Source organism: Mustela erminea, chromosome 10 (assembly GCF_009829155.1).
Source record: "Mustela erminea isolate mMusErm1 chromosome 10, mMusErm1.Pri, whole genome shotgun sequence".
Lineage (NCBI taxonomy): Eukaryota > Metazoa > Chordata > Mammalia > Carnivora > Mustelidae > Mustela > Mustela erminea.
In genome coordinates, this window is record NC_045623.1 from 37,210,918 (window position 1) to 37,234,148 (window position 23,231).

The 23,231-nt window shown below is 39.1% G+C and overlaps 1 protein-coding gene and 1 long non-coding RNA gene across 4 annotated transcripts in view; one reads left to right on the forward strand and one right to left on the reverse strand.

Moving 5' to 3' along the window:
• LOC116568046 (calcium-activated chloride channel regulator 2-like) overlaps positions 1-23,231 on the reverse strand; it is a 51,106-nt gene that overhangs the window by 17,725 nt on the left and 10,150 nt on the right. For all 3 annotated transcript variants that reach the window (XM_032303496.1, XM_032303494.1, XM_032303495.1), the window contains exons 6-13: positions 22,787-23,014; positions 18,898-19,128; positions 17,884-18,061; positions 16,769-16,875; positions 14,201-14,425; positions 11,384-11,654; positions 8,183-8,353; positions 4,119-4,352 (exon numbers count right to left, since the gene is read on the reverse strand). In XM_032303496.1, coding sequence (XP_032159387.1) covers positions 4,119-4,352; positions 8,183-8,353; positions 11,384-11,654; positions 14,201-14,425; positions 16,769-16,875; positions 17,884-18,061; positions 18,898-19,128; positions 22,787-23,014 — 1,645 coding nt within the window. The remainder of the gene's footprint in view (positions 1-4,118; positions 4,353-8,182; positions 8,354-11,383; positions 11,655-14,200; positions 14,426-16,768; positions 16,876-17,883; positions 18,062-18,897; positions 19,129-22,786; positions 23,015-23,231) is intronic.
• Positions 16,145-22,743, forward strand: LOC116568049. Its single transcript, XR_004276485.1, has 4 exons — positions 16,145-16,362; positions 16,733-17,030; positions 17,909-17,969; positions 22,213-22,743. It is a non-coding gene; the product is annotated as an uncharacterized LOC116568049 (long non-coding RNA).

The following is a 23,231-nucleotide window of genomic DNA, read 5'->3' on the forward strand; positions in this document are numbered from 1 at the left end:
TAAACCCACTGGGCTTCCTGATTGGTTCCAATATAGGGGGGCAGACATGGGTGAGAAGCTAGGCTGACCATCCTCTCTACACTCACAGTGGAACATGTCCATTGCTCTCTCTGGAGAAAGCCCTCTCCATGGTGCTTTCCCAGAGTCCTCTCCTAGATAATGAAACAAGTAATATTTCATAAGTCTTAGCATTGACAAAGGTTTTCCACATCCACCGCTCTCTCTGTGTGAAATTGATCATCTCATTTTAAATAAAAAGGTAGGGACTCGGGAAGTTAAATGTGCTACCATGATGAATAGTTAGGAAATAGTAGTGTTGGAAATGAATTCATTTCTTCCAACTCCAAATCCCATTGCTTTCTACTATGAGCACCAATTAAACTTTATGCAGAACAGCTATGCAACTGCAAAGACTCAAACTCAGTTCATGCATTCATGGAGAAGCACCTTCCATTTACAGTACTTGTTATGTTACTTCTCTCCTTGTGAGAAAGAGAAGTCAGACTGGTTCTGCGTTTTTGACCTGTTGGGTATGTATCTCTAGGTTTGGTCTCTCTTTTTTCACAGTGTATTTTAGCCAATGAAAGTAGCTCTATGGCCTTGGACAAGACACTTAGACTCTCTGGGTCATTCGCTTACATTTGAAACAACGGGGTCAAACTAGCACATCTTTAAGATCTCTTCTGTCTCCAAACTGTTACAAATGCTGACATTTATCGAACACTTACTATGGACCAGACATCGTTTTAATCCCTCTCTGTGCCTTACTTCATTCAACTCTCTTAACAATACTCTGAGATAGCTACTCATCCTATCTGCTTTTGCAGATTAATAATCAGAAGGTGAAAGAAATTAGTAACTTGCCTCATTACACAGGTAAAATGTGGTGTCTGATTTCACCTTAGCACGGTGCTGTGCAGCCTCCCACTAGGCTACACTTCCTGGCTACACTCCCTCCTGTTTCTTATTTCCCAGTAACTGTGCTGCTTTTCCAGTTATTGAGGCTTACGTCTCAATTAGCATCTTCATCAGTAAATTCCTAGTAGGGAAAGTTCTGAGAAAGACTGAGGTCTGGGGCAGGAAGCTGAAGACTTGGTCCCATCTTCAGGGAGCTCTCTCAACTGTTAACAGTTGCTACTTCCTCTCTTCATTTGAAATCCAGTTCATCCCCTAAGGATTATTTTGGGTCTCTCCTACATTAAGTCCTCTTCCAGCTTATAGTACAACTGAGGGAGAGAGGAGGGCTAGTGGAAAGAACAATTGCTGTTATGGAACAGCTTCTTCAGAAGCAGCACATTTTCAACAATTTTTAAAGATAGTAAGTTGTAGCAATGGTTATATAAGAACATGGTGAAACGATGTCAGAGGAAGAGTATGAATGTCGGGCTGTTAGGCACATAGGGAAGGTAGTCAGTGCAGGGAAGGAGGTATAGGATTGGCACTTTTTGGAGTCTGGCCCCACTCCAAGGGCTCTGCTTGGGTCCTGGTGTAAGAACCTGGCTTCTCCTCTGCTCCCATCCACACTGATTTCTACAGCCTTTTAATTTCTGTGGCTTCCAAGCCATACAAATGGCACTGTGTTAATCTGTGGTTTTTGACCATTTTTTGCCTTTTTTTTCCCTCAGCGTATGGTTATAAATTCTTAGAGTGCAATGACCATCTTAAATTATGCTTATATAATGTTTAGTGCTGTGGTGGGCATGAACAGTAGCTTAATCAATGTATTTTCACTTTAATTTCTTTTTTAAAGATTTTATTTATGTAGCACTCGATGCCAGGACTCTGGGATGGTGACCTGAGCCAAAGGTGGACGCTTTATAGACTGAGCCACCCAGGTGCTCCTAATTTCTAAAAAAGAAATACAAAGGAGATGCACAACATGCTTGGTACTCAGTTTTAGCAATTATTTTACCCCAGACTTTTAATGAAAACCCAATGAAGTAACCCATTTCCATAATGCCTAGTCTGTATACATAATGGCGGTCTGATGTTTTGTTTATTCTGCATAACGGGTCATCTTTTCTAGGATATTGTGTATAGTAAAGGGCTGCTACCTGGAAAAATACTTATATAATTGTCCATATATGAGATATTCATTTATTGCTAACAGGGTTCCTAAGAATAGTCACGTTTTTTATAATTGTGAAGCCAGAGATATACCCCCATTATTTTTAACTCTGATCATAAAGGTGAGAACGCCTTTCTAGACAATAACTTGTGAGGGAAAATAGGCAATGAAACCACGTTTATGGATTAAACAGGTACCTATTTGTTAGTTGGTCTATTCATGACTAATTTTGCTGAATCATCAAATCAGTTATGACAGTGATTTTAGCAACTTAATACACAGCCAGGCACCCCCTCCTTATCTTTGGTGGTTTATGGTTTTTTATATTATAACAAGCCAGGTCTACTTCAGTCATCCCTCTCATCAGTGAAGATGCATGAAGATCTCTGTATTCCATTTGGGATGCCAATTCTAAAGTCCCATATGGTTGTATTTCTTCTTTTCAAGACGTTAATAACCACTAACACTGCACACTTTCTTTCTCCTCTTTTAATTCAGCAGTGTAGTTGAAATTCCTAGGGCTCTTGAAAGAAACAGTTTCCAACAGAAATGGGAGACTGAACCTGCATTTGTCTCTTTCAGTACACCAGGTGTTTCTAAGGGAGGCACTGAGGCAAGAGTGAGAACACTAGGTTCTCACGAGGTGCCACTAGGTGGCACCACTCTTACCTTTAAATATAGGTGGGAGTGTTTGTGGCTCCTTAAATCTAAATAAAAAGCTAGATAGAAGGCCTTAGCGACAAACCAGCGCCCCAGGAAACTTGGCATACTTTCTCTTCCCTCTCTGATTTTATATGCGTCACTTCGTTTCCTCTTCACGGTACCTTATGAAATAAATATTTGTAATCCTATTTTCCGTATGAGGAAACTGAAGCCAATAGAGGCTAAGCAACTGGCCAAAGATCAAACAACTGGACTGAAAGCCAGAGTGGGAACAATTTTTTTCCTGACATGTAAATTACAGCTTTTTCCTTTATACAAAGGACATACCCATCCCAGAGTTTCAATCAGTGCACATCTCCAATCTTTAAAATGGGAGAATCCTTAATTCAGAGTGTAAAGTATTTCACTTCTTTCTTCTCTGACCCGAAGAGACAGATTGGATAAAAGAGCAGGAAGACAAAGCTACAATAGAGATGTTCCTCAGGAGCACAGAATTATTTGTAGTTGAGATGCTTTCTGGTGAATGTAGTAAATGGGTAAAGAATTATAAGCCAAATAAAGATGACCCAAGTTGGAGAAAGACTGGCAAAGGCCCAAGGTGGTCACTTTGACTGATATTGAAAAAGTAAGCTTTCAATAGAGAAGGTTGGTTCCTACAGGCATCTCAATCAGAGGCAACAGGAAAGAAATTATCTAATGTATAATCAATGATAACCATGTTTTGGTGATGGCAAAGCTGTTAGAAAAATTATTCTCTGAGGAAAGTTATTTTGTTGAGTTGCTACAGGGATCAAGAAATGATACAGGAAGCTTGAATCTAGTGTAGACCTTGGAAAAAGGAATGTTGAGAAAGAACTTCATCAGTGTTCATGCACACAAGGGTAAGAAAGCCCACCTAACAGAACTGGGTCTAGTCTCCCTAACAAAAGTGATGGCCAGAAGTGGGGGTGGAAAATGGACCAAGTTTTGCATGACTTATGGGAATTATTCCCCTGTGACTTATAAATCTTTGAATTCACTATCCACTATCTAATCTTCAGAAAACTAAATAACCTCCGGTATTTAGAAGCCTGTGCTCTGTAATGCACAACCCATTTCTGTTGACTACACTACTCTTACACACGGTATTTATGTTTCCAGTCAAGACTGCTAGATGATCAGTGTCAGTTCTTTTACTAGGGCTTTTTCAGTTCTGGGGGAGCTGACAAGCTCCTGTTCCTACACTCCAGTATATAAGGCCCTACCAACAGCTCAAAGCTTTTCATAACAACCCTCTGCAGCTTGGTTGGCTCGAAGCCCTCAAAGCTATTTTTACCCAGCAAACCCCTGGCATAGTTATTAGAAATGCCACCTGGTAGAAACACAGGGAGTGAAACAAGAAACCTACCCTGGCCTTGGTCATAGTCTTCTCCAGGTGCTGTCCAAGATAAAGTCACCTCCTCTTCCACTTTGACAGCGTGCAGGTCAGTGATTTTGCAAGGTGGAAACACATCAGGATGGGGGCCGGCTGGAACTCCTAGCACGGAAAAGGAGCCTCCGGAACTTATTCGGCTAAAGCCCCATTTTTGCTCCTCCTCACTCCTGCCTGCTGATTTTCTTGGGGTATTCATTTGAATGTTGCCTGTGACCAAGAAAAGAACAGCCAAAAACAACAAGTGACCCTTTCCCAAATAGCTTGTTTTTGAGAGATTCTGGAGAGACATTTTAAAAACTTTTTTTGGGGACACCTGGGTGGCTCAGTGGCTTAAGCCACTGCCTTCGGCTCAGGTCATGATCTCAGGGTCCCTGGGATCGAGTCCCACATGGGGCTCTTTGCTCAGCAGGGAGCCTGCTTCCCCCCCCACCCCCAGCCTGCCTCTCTGCCTACTTGTGATCTCTCTCTTTGTCAAATAAATCAATAAAAACCTTTAAAAAAAAAAAAACCTTTTTTTCTTTACGACATCCTTAGAATAATTGAATTTGTTTTTCCCACAATTCATTCATTCATTCGTTTGTTCATTCATTCATTCATCCATCCTTTCTCTAAATAAATATTTTGAGGGTACTAATCACAGATAAAAGAGTATCCCTCTTAGAATTTATAGTCATACTAATAAAACTATGTTTATAAGTCATGATAAACATAAGAAAAAAAGACAGGGTGCTGTGAAGAAAAATAGCACAGGTACATAATTTATAGTGTTCTCAAGGAAGTAACATTTAAAGGCATCCTAAAGGGTGAGTAGGAGTCAGCCAGGCAGAGTGGAAGTATAATATCTCAGGCAGAGGGAACAGGTTGTGTAAAAACTCTGAGGTCCTAAAAAGCCTTGAAATTAGAAAAAATTTAAAACAAGGAGGCAAGTAGTTTGAGATAAGACCAGAGAAGACTCATAGAGGCTCGTAGAGGCCCTTGCAACCTACTCTAATGATTTTAGAGTTTAATCTTACAAACTGTGGGGAAGCAGGGCAGTGACATGACCCCATTTCTTCCTAACAGGTCACTGTGGCTGCTCTCATTAGAGAATGGGCAGACACTGGGCTGTTGAGATAGGCACTGCAACAGGCCAGACAGGGTAACCTGGCAGGGTGGGCTGGGTGACGGCAGTGGGGAGCAGGACAGAAGCAGGCAGTTTGAGATGTGATTTGGAAATAAAATCAATACGAGCTGGTGATAGGTTTGAGTATGGAATGGTGAAGGAGAGAAAGTTGGTAGGAAAAAAAAAAAAAAAAAAGAAAGAAAAGAAAAAGAAACCGCTCCCAGATTTCTAAAATGAGCAACTTGGGAGGAGAAGCAAGCTAAAGGGAAGGAGACTGGTTTGTGATTCCTTTAAAATATCTATTTGAAGATGACAAGGAGCCAGTTAGACATGGATTTCTAGCTCAAAAAAGAGATTTTATTTAGATTTAATAATTTTAAACTTATGAATTGGGAAGTTATTAGCCTATAGATATTATTAAACCCATACGGGTTAATGAGGTTACCTAATAACAATTTCAACCGTAACGATCAATAGCATTTATTGAGTCCCTGGCTCACTACTTGCCAGGTACTTATTTATCTTACATATATCGACTATTTAATTTTCCTAGCAATGCTAGAGGAGAGCACAGTTATTACAGCCCCCCTTTTCAAGATGACGCAGCTGAAGCAAACAGAAACTAAGTAACTTGCCCAAAGCCACACAGCTAGCAGTAGATGGAGGAGCGAGGTTCTGAACCCAGGCAGAGTGGCTCCAGGTGATAGGGTAAGAAGTTTAGACCTGAGCTCTGAGAACTGCCAACACTTAGAGGCTTGATAGAAAAGGAGGAGCCAGAAAAGGAGCCTGACCGCCCCCCATCCAAAAAAAAAAGAAAATCCAGAGCATAAGAGGTAATTGTAGAAGCCAAGAGATGACAAAGACAAAATCAATCAGTTGTGACAGACACTGCTGAGGACTGACATATAGTCTTTGGACTTAACAGCAGAGTGGTCACTGGTGACTAGGGCTAGAGCCATTCCAGTGGGGTGTTTTGGGTGGAAGTCAGATTGCGGTGAACAAAGTCAAAATTGGAGGTGAGAAAATGTCGGCAGCAAGTTTAGACTAATGTCAAGGTAGTTGATGACAGGGAGGTGGACAGTATCTGAAGGGGGACAAACAATAATTTTTTTTTAAAATATGGGATGATAATTCATGCTTGAATGCTGCTCAGAGGGGTCGGTAGAGTGGGACCATGAAAGGGTGAGCTCTCAAGGCCTCTGGATGGGATCCAGAGCAGATCCAGCAGAGACACTGGCCTTTGGAGAGGAGAAGGGTGCACTCTTGTGTCTGGAGAGTTGGTGGCGTGAAAATAGAGCAGCTCCCATTATTTAATGAAGTGTGTGCTCAAAGTGGTCTTTAAAAAGTGAACTGATAAAGTGAATGTTATATTTAGTAGACATGCCTAGGGAAGCCTACCTTTTTCTTTCTGTGCTGCTAAGAGCCTCTACAAAATACACAAATAAAAAAGACAGTTGAATATTACTTTTCCAGTCTCACTGTATACTAGATGCTGATATGTGTATCCTTCAGACTCATAGATTTTAGAAAGATACCAGACAAAAAGGAAGCCTTCAAGCTCTTCAGTAGGAATCAAGTCTTATTCTGCTGGCCATCCCAAGTTCCTTGGACTAAGCCTATCACCTAGTAAGCCTTCAAGTATGTTTGAGGTATAAATGAAAGAAGGAATATTTATTTATAACTAAAGTATTATATCTATATGTGAAATCATATCCACGCTGTAAAGCCATGTTACCTTGCAATTTGATTTACACAGGTTTGGATGTAAACCAAAGTAAATACACAGGAAAGTAAATTATATTTTAGGCAAAACTAAAATTATCAGGAGATGCAAATTCACTGGAGCATCTTGATTATTTTCTACTTAAGGGTACTTAAAAACCAAAAATATGGAATCATGTATATGGAATAGTTATGATTAGTTATAAGCTGCTAAAATTCATGAAAAGTGTTCATAAAGATTCTGCAGTTTTGGAAATAAGAATGTTAAGAAATGTTTTCTGAGATTGTTTAAAATGATTACAGAGTATTTTTGTTTGTCTTCATTCTTCACACACTTCATTAGATAATGGGAGCTGCTCTGTTTTCATGCCACTAAATGCTTTAACCACTGCTTCCCTTCAGGAACTATAACAATGGTGTTAAGAAAAGACGTATATCTTCTATTTATCTGGTGCTTTTCCCTTAAAGGAAGACAGCACATCTTCAGGAATCAGTCAGTTGTCTGTAACATCCAAATTCACATTTATTCAGGAACTCATTTTTGTGTGGATTGTTTGGGCTGTTTCCTTCCTTCTTTCAACTGCTATCAACTTTTGCCTCTTTTTCTTGCCTAAACCTCAATAGAGGAAATACAGGAGCTGTGAGTGAGAAAAAAAAAATCAATAAATTTCTTTTAACTGTCAATAATTTTGATGAAACAGCCACAAGAAAGAGGTCAAAATAATGACTAAAATGAATATACCAAATATCTGTGGGAGTTATCTATTGCCTTCCTGACTGACTACTTTGAATCACTGAGGATTGAAGAGATAGCACAAATTATATATTACTTAAGCATAAAGGGTTTTTTAAAAAAATTTTATTTGATATATAGAGAGAGATCACAAGTAGGCAGAGAGGCAGGCAGAAGAGAGGGGGAAGCAGGCTCCCCGCTGAGCAGAGAGCCCGATGTGGGGCTCGATCCCAGGACCCTGAGATCATGACCTGAGCCGAAGGCAGAGGCTGAACCCACTGAGCCACCCAGGCACCCCAAACATAAAGGGTTTTGAAATTCCATCTCTCTTTCTCATTCTCTTCTTACTCTCTCTCTCTCTCTCTCTCACACACACACACACACACACACACACACACGCACACACACACATACACCCAGAGATAGATATATATATATATTAAATGATGTTACTCAAATAATGGTGCTCATGATTCTTACCATTTGCTATGTAACCTGGTACGTACATAGCACGACTCCCTGGAATAGAATAGGCTAGGCCGCTTAGGCTAGGGGAGTGACTGACATGCACTTTCAAGCTATATCTACCATTTGCAGCAAAGGAGAAAAAATATCTTGAGTAAATTCCATCATTTTTTATAATATCAGCACCTGCATATATAAAAAGAAAGCTCAATATCACCACTTGTCATCACAGTTGATTACTAATATTTGATTAAATCATTAAATAATAAGCTTTACACTGATTCTTTCTTCCCATTTTAGCAAATCCAGTCATCGTCATAGCTACTTTTAATATTAAAATCCAACAGTTCCTTAACTTCTCCCTGTGATTCCTTAACCTCTAAAAAATTATTTTCTGAAGGTGAATGAATTGGGCTTCAGTGCTAATAAAACATTTAATAATCACGTTTAGAGCTCTCACCACTGAAAATACTAGTTTCTCATGGAAATCAAACATATTCTTTTTGTTTATGGTTATAGACTCTTTAAGATAAAAGCTATTCTGTTCCAGGAAATAAATATAGATGCATATATACACATTTCATATAATTTCAAGGGATTTATAAACACCCTACAGCCCTGATGAAAAAAAATCTGGTAGTTTAAAAGGTAATGTGAAATTAATTTCCTCATTAGAGGGTACATGGAACTGTTGTTCTAGATTCTGAGGGGTTTGCTGGCTTGGGGTTTGACAGGCTTTGGTTCCATCCACTGTGATTTGCTTCAGGAGGCATTTGGAAAGCTTGGCCAGTGCTAGGCTTTCCTTGAAGAGCAGTTCAATTGCGAACCAAGTCCATGACTGAATGGCGGGGAGGCCCAGACTTCAGGATAGCAGTGCAAGGTATAGCTTAGCCCAAGTGCAGAACACATTCACTCTTCAAGTGCAGTCGCCCGCCCCGCCCCAACCCTCAGGCAAATAGCTTGTCCTATCTTGGAGTCAGTTCACACCACGTACTCTGCCTTGGCCCCTAGCTCTGTATCACTACTAAAGTGCTCTCAACTCCCCACTGCAGAGGCAGGGCTACTCCTTAACGTGAGAAAAGTAGGAGTATATTGAATTAAAATAAAAAGTGCTGAGCAACTTATTCTCATAATAGTCTAAAAATTTTTTATCTATTGGAAAGAAATAAAATCTTGGTATTTAGTGGTTTACTGGTTAATTAGGTCAATCTATTTGTTAAGAAATGATAAAGGAAAATCTCTCCAAGCCAAAGTTACTACATCCACCTGTTTTAATCCCTGATTCAGAAAGAAATGGGAAAGAACACTAGCTTGGAGGTCGTGGGACTTGGTTTTAAGGTCTGGATTCATGAGGTAGTAGCGGTGAAATAATCTCTCTGACCCGCAGTTTCTACATCTATAAAGCAGGGGCAACTTATCTCATAAGACTTGCATTTTTTAATCCCAGAGTGTTCACGAGAAAGCACATTTTAAATTATAAGGCACTTCATAAGTGTACATTTTATTATTGTTCATGAATCTAACAGCATATGAATACTACTTCCATTATAAAAATAAGTTTTAGCTATGTGTTAAATATTGGGGGGAAAAAACCCAAATTTATACTTTCGTGCCTAGGCAATACTTTCCATTGTTTCTTTCATTAGAGTATAATTTTTTTTTTTTTTGAGTGAAAGAGTGTGAGCAGGAGAGACAGAGGGAGAGGGGGAGAGAGAGAATCTTAAGTAGGCTCCATGCCCAACGCATACCCAATACTGGGCTTGATATCATCAGGCTGAGATCATTACCTGAGCCACAATCAAGAGTCTGACCCTTAATCAACTGAGCCACCAGGCACCCCTAGAGTATACATTTAGACATCAAATAAATGAAATGGTTCCAGGGAATAAATATAAAAGCTACTGGGTTGACTCAGGTGATCTCTCCTAAGAGAACAGGATCTATTCTCCAGGCTAGCCCGCAGGTTGAAGCAAAGGAGAAGCTTTCTGCAAAGTGTATTTTTGGACTATATACAGAAACTAAAAGGTGTGGCCATGGATAAGCAATCAGAGCACGAGACATTCATTTGGATCCATTCCAACAAGCAAAATGAGAGGACTTCTCTGCTGTTCCTCTGAGGTAGATTTGAACTAAAATCCTTTGAATGAACTTTTGTCTCACAGACATCATAGGGGATTGCCATAGCAAGATGCTAGCAACTTGCCAAAACCAAGACTCTTGAAAAATCATTATCTTTCAAACACCAGAGTGCAGGAGTATGGTTTATTAGGAGATCAAACACTTGTGGCTACCCACATAGATTCTGAGATTCTGTTGTCCTTCTGAGAATTTAATTTAGGTAAAGAACAGAACAGAAAGGATAAAACAACAAAGGAGTTTGTTTTTAAGTCAAAAAGAGTCAGAAAGAGTCTAGAAGCTGCTATTTCCCGGCCTGATGCTGTGCTGTGTGTGAGGTGTGATGATGAGGCTCTGAACTCCATGTGCAGAATGAGTGCTTGAAGCAGGGTTTGTTTTTTCTTTCTTTGACTTTGTTTTCCTAGTGGTGGGAAAACCTCCATCATGATTCCACTAGGCTTGCTGGCCTGATCATCTTGGGAACAAATCACACATGTAAACACATAAACATACTGGCTCTTCCCTCTTATCATCCCTTCTGCTTGGCTAAAGAATAGTCTGGGGTTATCTCCTGGGTCATACAAGCAGTTTCCAATTTTCTCTTCACTCCTGGGCCTGAGGAGACCACCACTGCATCTTACTTCTTGAGTTTTCATTTGCTATTTTAATTGTCCAATCTTCTTATTTCAGTGAATAATACAGCTGGCAAACCTTAGAGGAATATGGCCATGTCCCGAGGACATAAAAGCCTGTTCTCTGTGATCTCGATGAGCTGCTAGTGTCACTGGCCAAACAAAAACTAAGACCTAGGTGTCAAGCTACTTCCTCCCACCCTTTTGTCCACCCCACAGCCACACCAAGGAACCTGAAGGACACTTCCCGAGTTCACATTCTCTTTCCTTGTGCAGTTGGGACCCATAACTACTCAGTACGTCAGTGACTCTCTTCAGGACTTGAAAATCTCAAACGATTCGATGAGAAAAATAATCGAATTGAAGGACTTTTACAGATAAGTTTAAGATTGATACGGCAGCACCATAACACAACAACAGCTCTTGAGAACGCGAAAAAAGACAAAAACGACATGACATTCCTAGTTACCTGCTCCATTGTCAAAAAGGTCCAGTGCAACAGGGTCTGCAGCCTCTGGCTCAATTATAGCGGTTACAGTGGCATTAAGAATGGGATAAATCCCCTTTCTCACATTTGCATAAATCATCACTGGATGGGGGAAATGGGTGCTATCTCTTTCCACAAAGGCTTCCACAGTAGCGGGGGGCCTGGCTGAGCTGGAGGCACGAGAGGTCACTGTCACTTTCAAGGCTTGATGAGAATGGTGGGTATTGTTCAGAGTGTAGGTCCAGAGCCCAGGCTGCAAAACAAAGTCTTTTTGTTTTGTCACATGTGAAAGAAAAAACCAACCCTTAATTTTAGCACATAAGTCTAAGCTCCTAGGGGTTTTAATCTTATTTTGTTGATGCTGTATCTTCTGAATCAACTACAGAAGAATGTCAGGAAAAGTAATATCTGTTAAGGGATAACAATTCACTGTTTACATGGCTTTCACAGAAAAACCCACTTTTATTGTTAGGTTTCTCTTTAGGGAATTATACCATGAACTTCTTTGTAGGGAAGACATATTTTAATTCACATTTTTAGAAAATAATGATAAGTCTCTGGCTTCAAAGTATTTTGTAAATATTAATTTGAGCCTCTTCACCCAAAAGAAATTTCAATGTTTTTATTCCTTTTCTACAATTGAAAAAATTACAGTAAGCTAAGTTGATGATTATGATTTATGTGAATTAGATTAAAAAGCAATAGTACCCTTCCTTCCTTTCATGTCCTTCAACCCCCACTCTGAATATCCAGAAATCTCAAGCAACAAAACCCACATACACTACTGCAGACCAAGAAATGGAATACAGTTTTTTAATAAGCCAGTATTCTACAATGTCTGTGTTGAGGAATATATAGAAATATTTCTAACTACCATTGTCTTTTACCTGTCTAGGCTGCCTGGGGAAATCCTGCAAAAGAATATCAGAAAGAAAAAAAAAAAAAAAGCTTAAACTACAAATAACAGAAATTTGTTCTTTGGATAAGATTAATATAAATATCCTTTTTTCCCATTCTTGCTGCTGCTTTTTTTTATTTTTAATTTTTAGAGAGAGAAAGAGAGAGAGAGAGAGTGAGCATGCACAAGTGGGGGGAGGGGCACATGGTGGGGGGAGAGAGAGACTCTCAAGCAGGCTCCACACTCAGCACGGAGCCCAATGCAGGGCTCTGTCTCATAACCGTGAGATCATGAACTGAGCCTAAACCAAGAGTTGGTGGCCCAACTGACTGAGCCACCCACACATCCCACTGTTGCTTCTTATTAAACCCTAGAAGTAACAGGGGGAACACAGTAGAGCTTGAGGGGAAAGAGAAAACAGCAAGTGGTTAAGTTGTGACTCAATGTGGAAAGTAAAGATGCCACCACACCCTACCCAGCCTTCTTCATTGGGATTCATGTGCTTGGCCATTTTCCTCTGAGGTCATAATTCAAGTATTAAGATCATCTATTTATTCTTTTCTTTCTTTCTTTCTTTTTTTATAATCATAACATCAGTAACAGACACTTAATACAAATTTCCATATCAAAACCTTCTCTTTGGATGTAATGTTTGTTTTGCTACAGGGCACCTAATGCAGACTAAGAGGTCAGGCAAAGGCAAAAAAATAGGTAAAGTGTTCTTGGTTTTTACACAAAGAACATGATGTGGAAAGAACATGATGAGTTGAGAGAAAAGTAAGGAGGAGCAGAGCAGAAAGTGTTTGGGAAGAGGGTTAAGAAATTAGCTTGGGCAAAAGTCATAACATAAATGGCCTGATATATATCAGTAATCACATGGATTTTATCCTGAGACCACCAATGAGTTTTGAATAGGAGATAGGTTTAATCAGATGCATTCTTCAGAAGAATCAGTGGGGTAGAGATGAAGCCCAGATGCAGGGAAGCCCCAGCAGAGGCTGCAACAGGGATCTGGGACCCTAGAGAATCGATGGTGCTGAGGAAGGACTGCACTTGGGCAGTGTACGAATGGACCTCATTAATTCACCACCCCGCTGAGAACCACTAGTGGTTCTGTTTCGCTTTAGGACTCAAGCTCTTCTTGCTTTTATGGGCATACAGAGCCCTTGCTGACATGGTTCCTGTTTGTGTCTAACCTCATCACTTCCTCTCTTTCTTTCCCCTAAATCTCCACCTTCCAAGCTGCTGTGTAGTTCATCCATGTTAGCCTACTTGTAGTTCTATGAAGAGCTATATTCTCTTTTTCCTGAGCCTTTCTATGTGCTATTTCCTCTGCTGAGAATGTCGTTGACACCTCTGGCCTCTTTATCCTTCATATTTCCATTTTGATGTTTCTACTTCAGGAAGCAGTCACCTTCCCCCAAAGCCTGTGCCTCATTCCTGTATGCTGAGTACGCTGTTCTCATTCCTACCAGGGTATTTTATTGTAAAGCACCCAGAACATGACCCAGCACATAGCAGATTCTCAAAAACATGTATTGCATATATTCATATTATAAATTCTAGGCATAGTTGTTTTGTTTTTATTTTTTTTGCTAAGCATATAGATAACTGTGTGAATTTTGCAAAGAAGAAAGTAAGCAAAAAAATTATTTGTACTATGCACATGTTAATTTCTACTATTGAAGAGAGAAGACTTTGATATCCATTATTTGATGTTTTGAACATACCTTAGTTGTTTCTCTTAATTTTTAACATTCACAAAATGTGTTTGTATGAATTTAAAGTAAAATTTTGATCAGAATAGGATTTCTTTATAAAGTACACTTAATTACGTGATTCAACTGAAAGTTATGTACTTAACTACGAGTCATCATTATGAACAAGCTCACAGTACCTACCTCAGCAGTTCCTGGAACACAGAGACAAGCAGTCTGCAAAGATGGATTGGTGGCAAAATTATTTGTGTAGTATTTTCTTCCATTAGGATCAAGTAATAAAATCTCAGGGGGGCCACTGGTCTGCCATGTGACTAGAAAGGTAGTGTCATTGCCCACACTGTTATCCACAGTCACAGAGTCTTTCAATTGATGGTGAGGTTTAACATTTTCACCTGTACTTTGGAGCTGTTTGAGAAAATACACATATATGTGAAAGTTTCTAGTGTAAGCATAAACTTTTCATCTTTTCCTTTATTTCTGGGCAAACACAAATAACTGGGCAAAAATAAAAATAATTTATTGACATGTACGGTATTTAGATAAATTACTTTTCATAAAAACACCTTGCAAAGCAAAATATTGTATACTATAGGAGTACAAAAGATATAAAATATTATATTACAGTTAATGCAAGTGTCTCTTCATTATTTTTTATGGAGAGATTTTAGCTGTTCTCATCCAAATCAACATTAGCCTCAGCAATTATAATATTGCTTATAAAATATAATATAAGATTATATAATATATAATATAAGATTATATAATATAATCTTAAAATTTTTTTGCTTGTGAGTGTGCTGAAGGGTTTAATTTATACATTATCTCTTCAGATACTTTTATGGGCATGGAACCTAGTGGGAGGCTTAAACTCATGACTCTGAAATCAAGACCTGAGCTGAGATCAAGTCAACTCTCAAATGATTGAGCCACCTGGGCACCCCTACTTTTATATATTTTAATAAGGAACAAAACACTGAGTTTCAGGGGGCTTGGGTACATTAAAATAATTATTTAACCATTCACAATAAGCCATGTGCACACACGTGTGTGTATGCATACAACACATACAGAGTGCAAGCCCATGACAGCACTGTGCGAAATGCTTTACATATATTATCTCACTTAATCTTCATGAAAACCCTCTGAGGTGAGTACTTTTGTTATCCACATCCACAGATGAGAAGACCACAGCTTAGAGAAGTCCTGTGTCCAGTTGTCACATCGCAAGGAGTTGACACTGGGATAGAGCCCAGGCAGGCTGACATCCGAGACCCCACATTTAATCACTGTGTAGTCACAACAGACACAAGTCAGTAAATAACTTGGAAAATTTTTATTTATTAAATAAAATGCTGTGTAATGTTCTGTAATACTGCTCAAACTTGGAAGCATGTAAAATTTTTGGTAGATGACAGCAGAAACACTGTGGATTATTTGTTGAAGTCTATTTTACAAGTGTTTGTGGACTGCTGACTACCAGGACACATTCTGTGCTGGGCCTGAGCTGTTGAAAGGGATTTAGGTATAGTTTCTGCCCAAGGTCTAGTGAGGTTAATGACATATAACTGGGGAAAGGTGGCCAAGTTTGGGAATATGAGGCTAGTTTGAGCCGTATGAATAATATTTTGTTAAATTTTTAAAAAACTTTCTTGAACATTTGTTTTTATTTCACATTATTAAAGAAGAAATTATATGGTAGATTATTTGGAATAGCCCATTGGAATCTAATTTATAATATATGATCTCATTTATGGTTCACCTTTTCTCACTTCTAATGATGGAATTGTGGTTATTGCCTTACAGTGTACACATAATCTTCATGTTAAATATTTTCTAAGAATAATTTAACTGCCTCCGTTGTTCCCATCAAGTCATTAACTTAGCAGGTTCACTTACCATCTGTAAGGAAACAGCAGATAAAATTTTGTCCAAACCCTCAGTTAGGTTCAAAATATCTTTAAAGCACCTAGAAAAACTCTGGCCCTTTGAAAATGGCTTGATTCGAGGAAGCCTTTGTGAGCAAAGTCTAGTAAATTGCGGTAGTCAAAGAGATATTTAAATTTTTTTAGAATTTAATGAAATAGTTGATACTGTTAATATGAGGGAGGAGCTTCAAAGAAGTTTTTAAAGAAGCCAAAAATGGTAAAAGATTACGACTGATGAAAGTTATTATAGAACTGAAACTGAAGACACGGTTTCTTACTTTTCTTCTTGGCCTTACTTCCACCCCACCTCCAGCCTCATTTTGAGCGTTTAGGAAGGAGCACGCTCTGCTTCCAGACCTTAAAAGGCTGAGATAGCAATTGGAGATTACTCCTAGGGTGAAGAAGAACAGATATCAGGTAAAAGTGAATCTAGGCTTTGGTGAGACCAAGAAGCTCATTAAAAGCCTTCTGTCTGGGTGCCTGGGTGGCTCAGTGGGTGGAGCCTCTGCCTTTTGCTAAGGGATTTCAGAGTCAGTGATTTCAGGGTCCTGGGATCAGGGCCCTAGTCGGGCTCTCTGCTTGGCAGGGAGCCTGCTTCCCCCTCTCTCTCTGCCTGCCTCTCCCTCTCTGTCTGCTTGCGATCTCTCTCTCTGTGTCAAATAAATAAATAAAATCTTAAAAAAAAGAAAGCCTTCTGTGCAAGAATTACTACGTATTCAAATAAGATTAATGAGGCAGTTTGCAAAATTCATCTATTTTTCTTGCTTCCTCCTCCCTGCCCCTCCAGCCCAATCTGTAGGTGTAACACCAAGCAGAACCTGACCTGAAAATGTTGTTGAAAAATGTCTCCGGTTCCAGAAGAAATTCTACTGAACGCATCAATCATGCTGTTGGAGTTTGAGTTATCTGGAACAAAGAACTTTAAACCTCCTGAAATACATGATTAGGATGTTAACTATTAAAATGTATAAAATAAAACAAAAAATAACATGTTAGGTCTTTTTCAACAACCTTTCTTATGGGGAAGGAGTTGGGCTTGACTTGCTTTGCATAGTATCCTACCGGCCACATGGTAAGCAGCAGAGGTGAGTGGTTTTACCTGTTTTGTTCACAGCCTTAATGTCAAGGTCTAAGCCTCTATCTGGTATAGGATAGATATTTATTAAATATTCTTGTAAATAAAGTAATTTCTAGACAGCCTAGGGTAATTGCTATCTATCATTGCTATATATTTACATTTTCGTTTATATTCTGAAAACATTGCTTTCAATAATAATTCAATAAAATCCAGTTTTCAGTTTTTAAGTCAGAAGTAGTCATTTTTATTAATTATAAGGAATATAAGATAAAATTATTTCATGCCTCATTTGGAACAAAAAAATATGTATCTCACAATATGGTATGTGTCCTTATCATGGAAGTTAGTGCATTTAATCTTAAAAATTTTTACCTCTGTGATTATATATGATCAGATTGGTTTAACAAAGAAATGATAAAATTATATTTTCATTGTATCTATATAATTGGCACCTTCTAAGGAAAATATTTAAAAGTCAGGAAAATTGGGGGCACCTTGGTGTCTCAGTTGGTTGGGTGTCCAACTCTTGATTTTGGCTCAGGTCATGATCTCAAGGTCTTGAGATAGTTCACTGGGAGTGGAATCTGCTTGAGATTCTCTCTTCTCTCTCTTCCTCTCCTTCTACCCCTTCCCCACCCCCTTCTCTCTCTCCCTCTCTTAAAAAAAAAAAAAAAAGTCTGCAAAATTTTGGCAGATTTTAACAATGATTTCTGTGTTGTTTTCCTTAAGATAACTGTTTCTATTTTTTTTCCACTTAGGCCACACATTTTATTGACATAATCTGAGCTTCATGGTTGTGCTTTAAATATTCAAGTTAGAAGGAAGTACTCTAAACTATAAATTTGTAGAAATATATTTACCTGTACGATGTGATAATTCCTCTAGATTTTCAACCACAGATGAACCCAGGGCAATGGAATGAATGGTTGAACCACTGCTGAGCACGGTGAGTAAACAGTTGCCAACATGCTCATCATCTCCACTAGTCACTAATATCATCACAGAGCCATAGGCTTTTCCATTCAGTTTTTCAACCACCTGAACACAGAGTACCAGTCATTTAGAAGGAAATATAATTCAAATCTTCTTATTAAACAGAAGAATTAACTCATTCCAGATTCTCCACCTGTGAGGCATATGCCTCTTTGAGGTCTTCTGTGGCTTGCTGCTCTCCATGCCCATCCCCATTCCGTCCTCAACTCACTCCATTCCAGGACACAGGACTTGTCACCCTACATGCCATTACTGGTTTGCTTGTGGAGAGGGACTCTTCCTGTTCGAATCATCACAGCATGCCCCTGGTTTAGAATAGGGTCCATGATAGAGGATATGGGGGCACATTCTTATGTGTTATCACTGCCTCTGATGTCCAGTGAATGACCACTAAGAGAACTTAGAGCAGTGGTTCTCAGCCTTGGCTATGCATTAGAATTAGATAGGTGTAGAATGACTACACACAGAAGACAGACAAGCTGATTTTGACCAGAAAACCCGAGTAAAAATGGGTATAGTTGGGACAGTCCCAGAATGGATAGGGACAGTGTTAGAAATTGTCCAGATGATGCTGAAGTCCCCCAGTCTTGACCATTGTATTTATTATTTATTTACTCATTCCTTCAATAAGCATTTATTGAGCAACTATTACGTGACAGGTACTTTGCTAGACACATAGGGCTTAATGTTAAATAAGATATGGTTTCTGACCTTAAAATAATCCATCGCTACTCTCTTACAGTTAAGGCTGTTATGACCACACTGTAACAGATAACCCCAAATCAGAATCTGTTATCAGAACAGATAACCCCAAAACAGATAACCACAAAATGAAGGAAAGAAAGTGATGGTGATTTGAGGCAGGGGGTGCTCTACTGTACCTCAAATCCCTTCTTAAGCCCTGAGCAAATGCTGGTTTCTGCTTCTGCTGACACAGTCATAGGCAGATGTGAAACCAACAGCTTTCGGTCATTGTCGCTGTTAATTTGGTGTAGCTGGGCTCTGATCTCCCCTTTGCTGTTGAAACTGACGATGCCCACAAAGGTAAGGATTTCAACAATATGCATCAAGTAGAATTCTGCTGCTTGTTGCAGTTTAAGGAGTCTGTCAGCCTATGTCCCAAAAAGGAAAAAAGAGAAAGAAAAATAATAACATTTGGTTGTAGATGAAAGTATGACTAAACAACTCCACCAGCAAATATTTATGCGAATCATTTAGCAATGTCAGATTGTAATTTTTTGAGCTATAAAGTGTGATGCAATGCTGGAATCTTGTTTGATTAATTGCAAAAAATAAATGCTTTTCAAGGAGGGGGACGTGGTTTAGAACCCTGCTTACATTTACCACTATCTAAGAACACATCATCCCACTCTTTCTCTCCAACTCAGAATTCACGATCTATGAAACCAGTTAAAACCAGATTTATAACTGCTTCTTTTAAAATCCAGTCTGGGTAACAGGAAACACCGCAAAGAGACCTGATAATAGAGAGAAGTAGCAGTTAGGATATGTGTGCTGGCACTATGCTCTGTTACTGTGGTCATCTTAGATTGGGCACTTCATCTATAAAGTGGGCATAATAGTATTTTTCTTATTTACGAAAATAGAATCGCTATGAGGATCAACTGAGATACATATATGGCAGTACAGTTATACTTCGAAGTGTTAACCAGTCACAGAGTGGTATTAACGACCAGGTTTGGGCAGGTGATAATCCTGATGTTCAGCAGGGTCACTTGTTCTGAAGGCTGTGCGAGCAGTAAGCTGAGCTGCAGTGACCACCAGCTCAGGGATCAGTGTAGTCTCTGTCTCCAACCCAGACATCTCCCTTAATATCTAGACCTACATTTCACATTGCTTAGGAAACATCACCAATTTAACATCCCACAGGTGTCTCAAACTTGAGACACTTTGAATTCATTGCCTCCCTTCCCAAATGCTGTTTCTTATACAGTATTGGGGAAGAAGTTGGTAGAGTGGATGAAGCAAGAACTTTGACTCCCGCCTTCAACTTTTGCTAATTATGTGACCATAGAGAAATCGCTCATCTTTTGTAGCTTCAGTTTTCTCATCTGCAAAATGGACTTCTAGCCAGCACTCAGTAAATAGCACCTATTTGCTAACCATGTCATCAAGTCATCATTCTTTTTTATAATTAATTCACTCTTATTAATCAGGATTTCCACTCCCAACTAGTTAAGCTAAAAGCCTAGAGCTGTCTTTTATTACCCCTCTGTTATCAGTCCCCATATTCTTGAAAAGTCCCATCAGCTCACTGTCTTAAATTTCTCTCAAGTTCATATTATCCCTCCAACTTATCTGCCATTTCCTTAGACACATCCAATGTTAGTTATAACCACACTAACTAATGTACTTCCCCCAAACACATTTTTCTAATTTTGCCTGTTAGCCACTGCACAAATTCATCCCTTCCCTGGCCTTCCTCCCTTTTTCTCCTTCACATTATCTAACCTAGCAAGTACCTCCTCCTTCTTCAACATTAACTCCAAGTTCATTCTCTCAATGAAGTCATTCTCAGTTACTTTCTTCTACGGCACTAGATACTGCCTCATCAATGTTCCCACAGCAACTCACACCTCTTTGGAGCCTTGTCACATTGTATTATATTTATTCACATGTGCACGTTGTGGATCCATCATTAGATTGTGAGCATTTTTTAAAGACTTGATTATTTGAGAGAGAGAGTAGGGGGGGTGGGACAGAGGGAAAGAATCTCAAGCAGACTCCCTGATGAGCATGGAGCCTGTTGTGGGGCTCCATCTGATGACCCTAAGATCACGACCTGAGCCGAAATGAACAGACACTTAACCAGATGAGCCACCCAGGTGCCCCAAACTGTGAGCATTTTGAAGCAGAGACTATGTTCTGTCATCTTTGCATCCCCCAAGCCAGAACAGTACAGGCACCTAATGAATGAATGGCCATGTTGGTTCAAGTACAATATTGGCAGGAAAAGGGAAGGAATCTTGTTTTGCTATGACTTTAGGCTTATTTCTCTTCTGCTTCCTTTACGTCTTCTCTCAAATAAAATGATCACTTTCACTGTACTTATTCTTCCTCAATAGAGGCAGCTAGCCAATATAAATTACCCTGAAACCATATTTTAAAAGATCATGCCCTAGTCGACTGCAGGCAAGCAGGATTACAAAACTATCCATATGCTGAATGTATTAGTGGAGCTCCTAATATTTCAGAAACAAGTCAAGAAAGGCAAATTTTCTGGGACTGTTGATCTAGAGAATACAAGAGGATAAACTCTTCCTTAGGATAAGTATTATAATAAAATAATAACTACCATTTCTGAACCAAAACCTTCATATTCATTTTCTCATTTATTCCCCATCAGCAGCTTTATGAAGTAGATGGTGGTATGCTGGAAAATGTATTTTAAAAAACTGGATTTCTGGCAAAAGAAAGAGAGAAGAGAGATACTTTGTTGCAATTGACAATTTCTGTGGGGCAAATATTCCCACCATGGCTGATTTCAAGCTGTCACTGTGACATCACTGAAGTCAGAGTTGGGGAAGAGATGTGTAGTAGTAGACCATACATATACAACAGGCCAGAAATAATCTTAAGAGCATAGATCAGAGATCACCAGATATTTTCAGAAAAGTGACAGAAAGTTAAATGTTTTAGGCTTGGTGGGCCATATGGTCTCTGTTGCAACTACTCAACTCTGCTGTTTTAGCATTGAAGTGGCCAGAGATAAGATGAAAATAAATGAGTGTTGCTGTATTCCAATACAGTTTTATTGATGGACACTGAAATTTGAAATTCATGTAATTTATTCACATATCATGGAATATTATTACTTTCTTGATTTTTTTTCTAAGCCATTTAAAGGGTAAATCCATTTGTAGCCTACAGGCTATGCAAAAACAGGCGGTGGGCCAAATTTGGCCCATGAACTGTTATTTACTGACTCTGGTCATAGATAACAGTAAAAAATAGTAGGAAAATAATCAGGAAGTAATGAGTTTTAAGCATGTATTATGTTTTTTAAAAAATATATGTTACTTAACTCTAAATCTACAGAGTTTAATTTTTAATAATGTCTATATTTAACTACTGGCTTGCAAATTTCCTAAAATTTAACAGTTGACTCTAGTGAACTAGTATAAGCTGATTCTGTCACAACACTAAAAGTAGGTATTATACTCCCTATTTTACAGATGAGAGAACAGTTCAGGAAGACTATTTTGCTCCTGATTATAGACAGCAAGTGAAGAAGCCAGGAGAGACTAAAATTTTAACCATTATCTGAGAGTGCTGGGTTTTCAGAAGTGGTTTTCTGGAAGGCTGTGAGCTTCCTGCATGACTGAGGTATGGTTTTCTATTCATGGTGACATGGAAAATACACACACAGTGGATATGTACACTCTTTGCAAACTCACCATTTCTTACCTCAGCAAGGGTTGTGTACCAGTGAGCAAAATATGGCCAGACAAGAGATTCTCTTACACGTCAGAGTTTTGGGAAAGGGTGTTGGTTGGAAAAAAGTTGCAATTAGTAGCAAAAAATCAGGGCTAGGGATTATCTGTGGGTTTCATTTATCTGCCTTATCTCAATTTCTGGCCTACATTCTAAATTTGTTCCTCCTGCCCCCAAGAAAAGATGAAATGCATGACAATTCCATACCTTTGGCCTCTCCTCTTCTGCCCTTAACCTCTGAAAATGAAAAGAATTAAAGAAAAAAAAAAAACCCCAACAAGAATGGCTTACAGTCATTTTGGTTCAAATTATTACCTCTGCCATCTTACTGGACACATCTAGGACTAGACACACCACTTTGTTACCAGCCTGAACAAGGGAGAACACAGGAGGAGGCGGAAGCTCAGTCCCATTCATGGGAAAGCTGTGGTTAAAGTCAGCAGAGTCTGTGATTACATCCCACGCACTTCTGAGGCTGCACATTTGGTTCTGTAGGTTTGGAGCTTCCTGGTTGTGGGTACGTGCATTACAGAATTCAACCACCTAGAAAAAGAATAATTCTCTATCAGAGAAAGAATATTCTCTATCAGAGAATAAAGACACTCCTCTCATATTAGACATAATTCTTCTCAAGCAACTAAAGTTAAACAGGCATGGTAAGCTGAAACATGAGATATCAGCAGTGCTATAGCAGTCCTTTACCACTTCAAGAATGACAGTGAGTTTACAAATATACCTTCACAACCTTTGCTTGAAACAT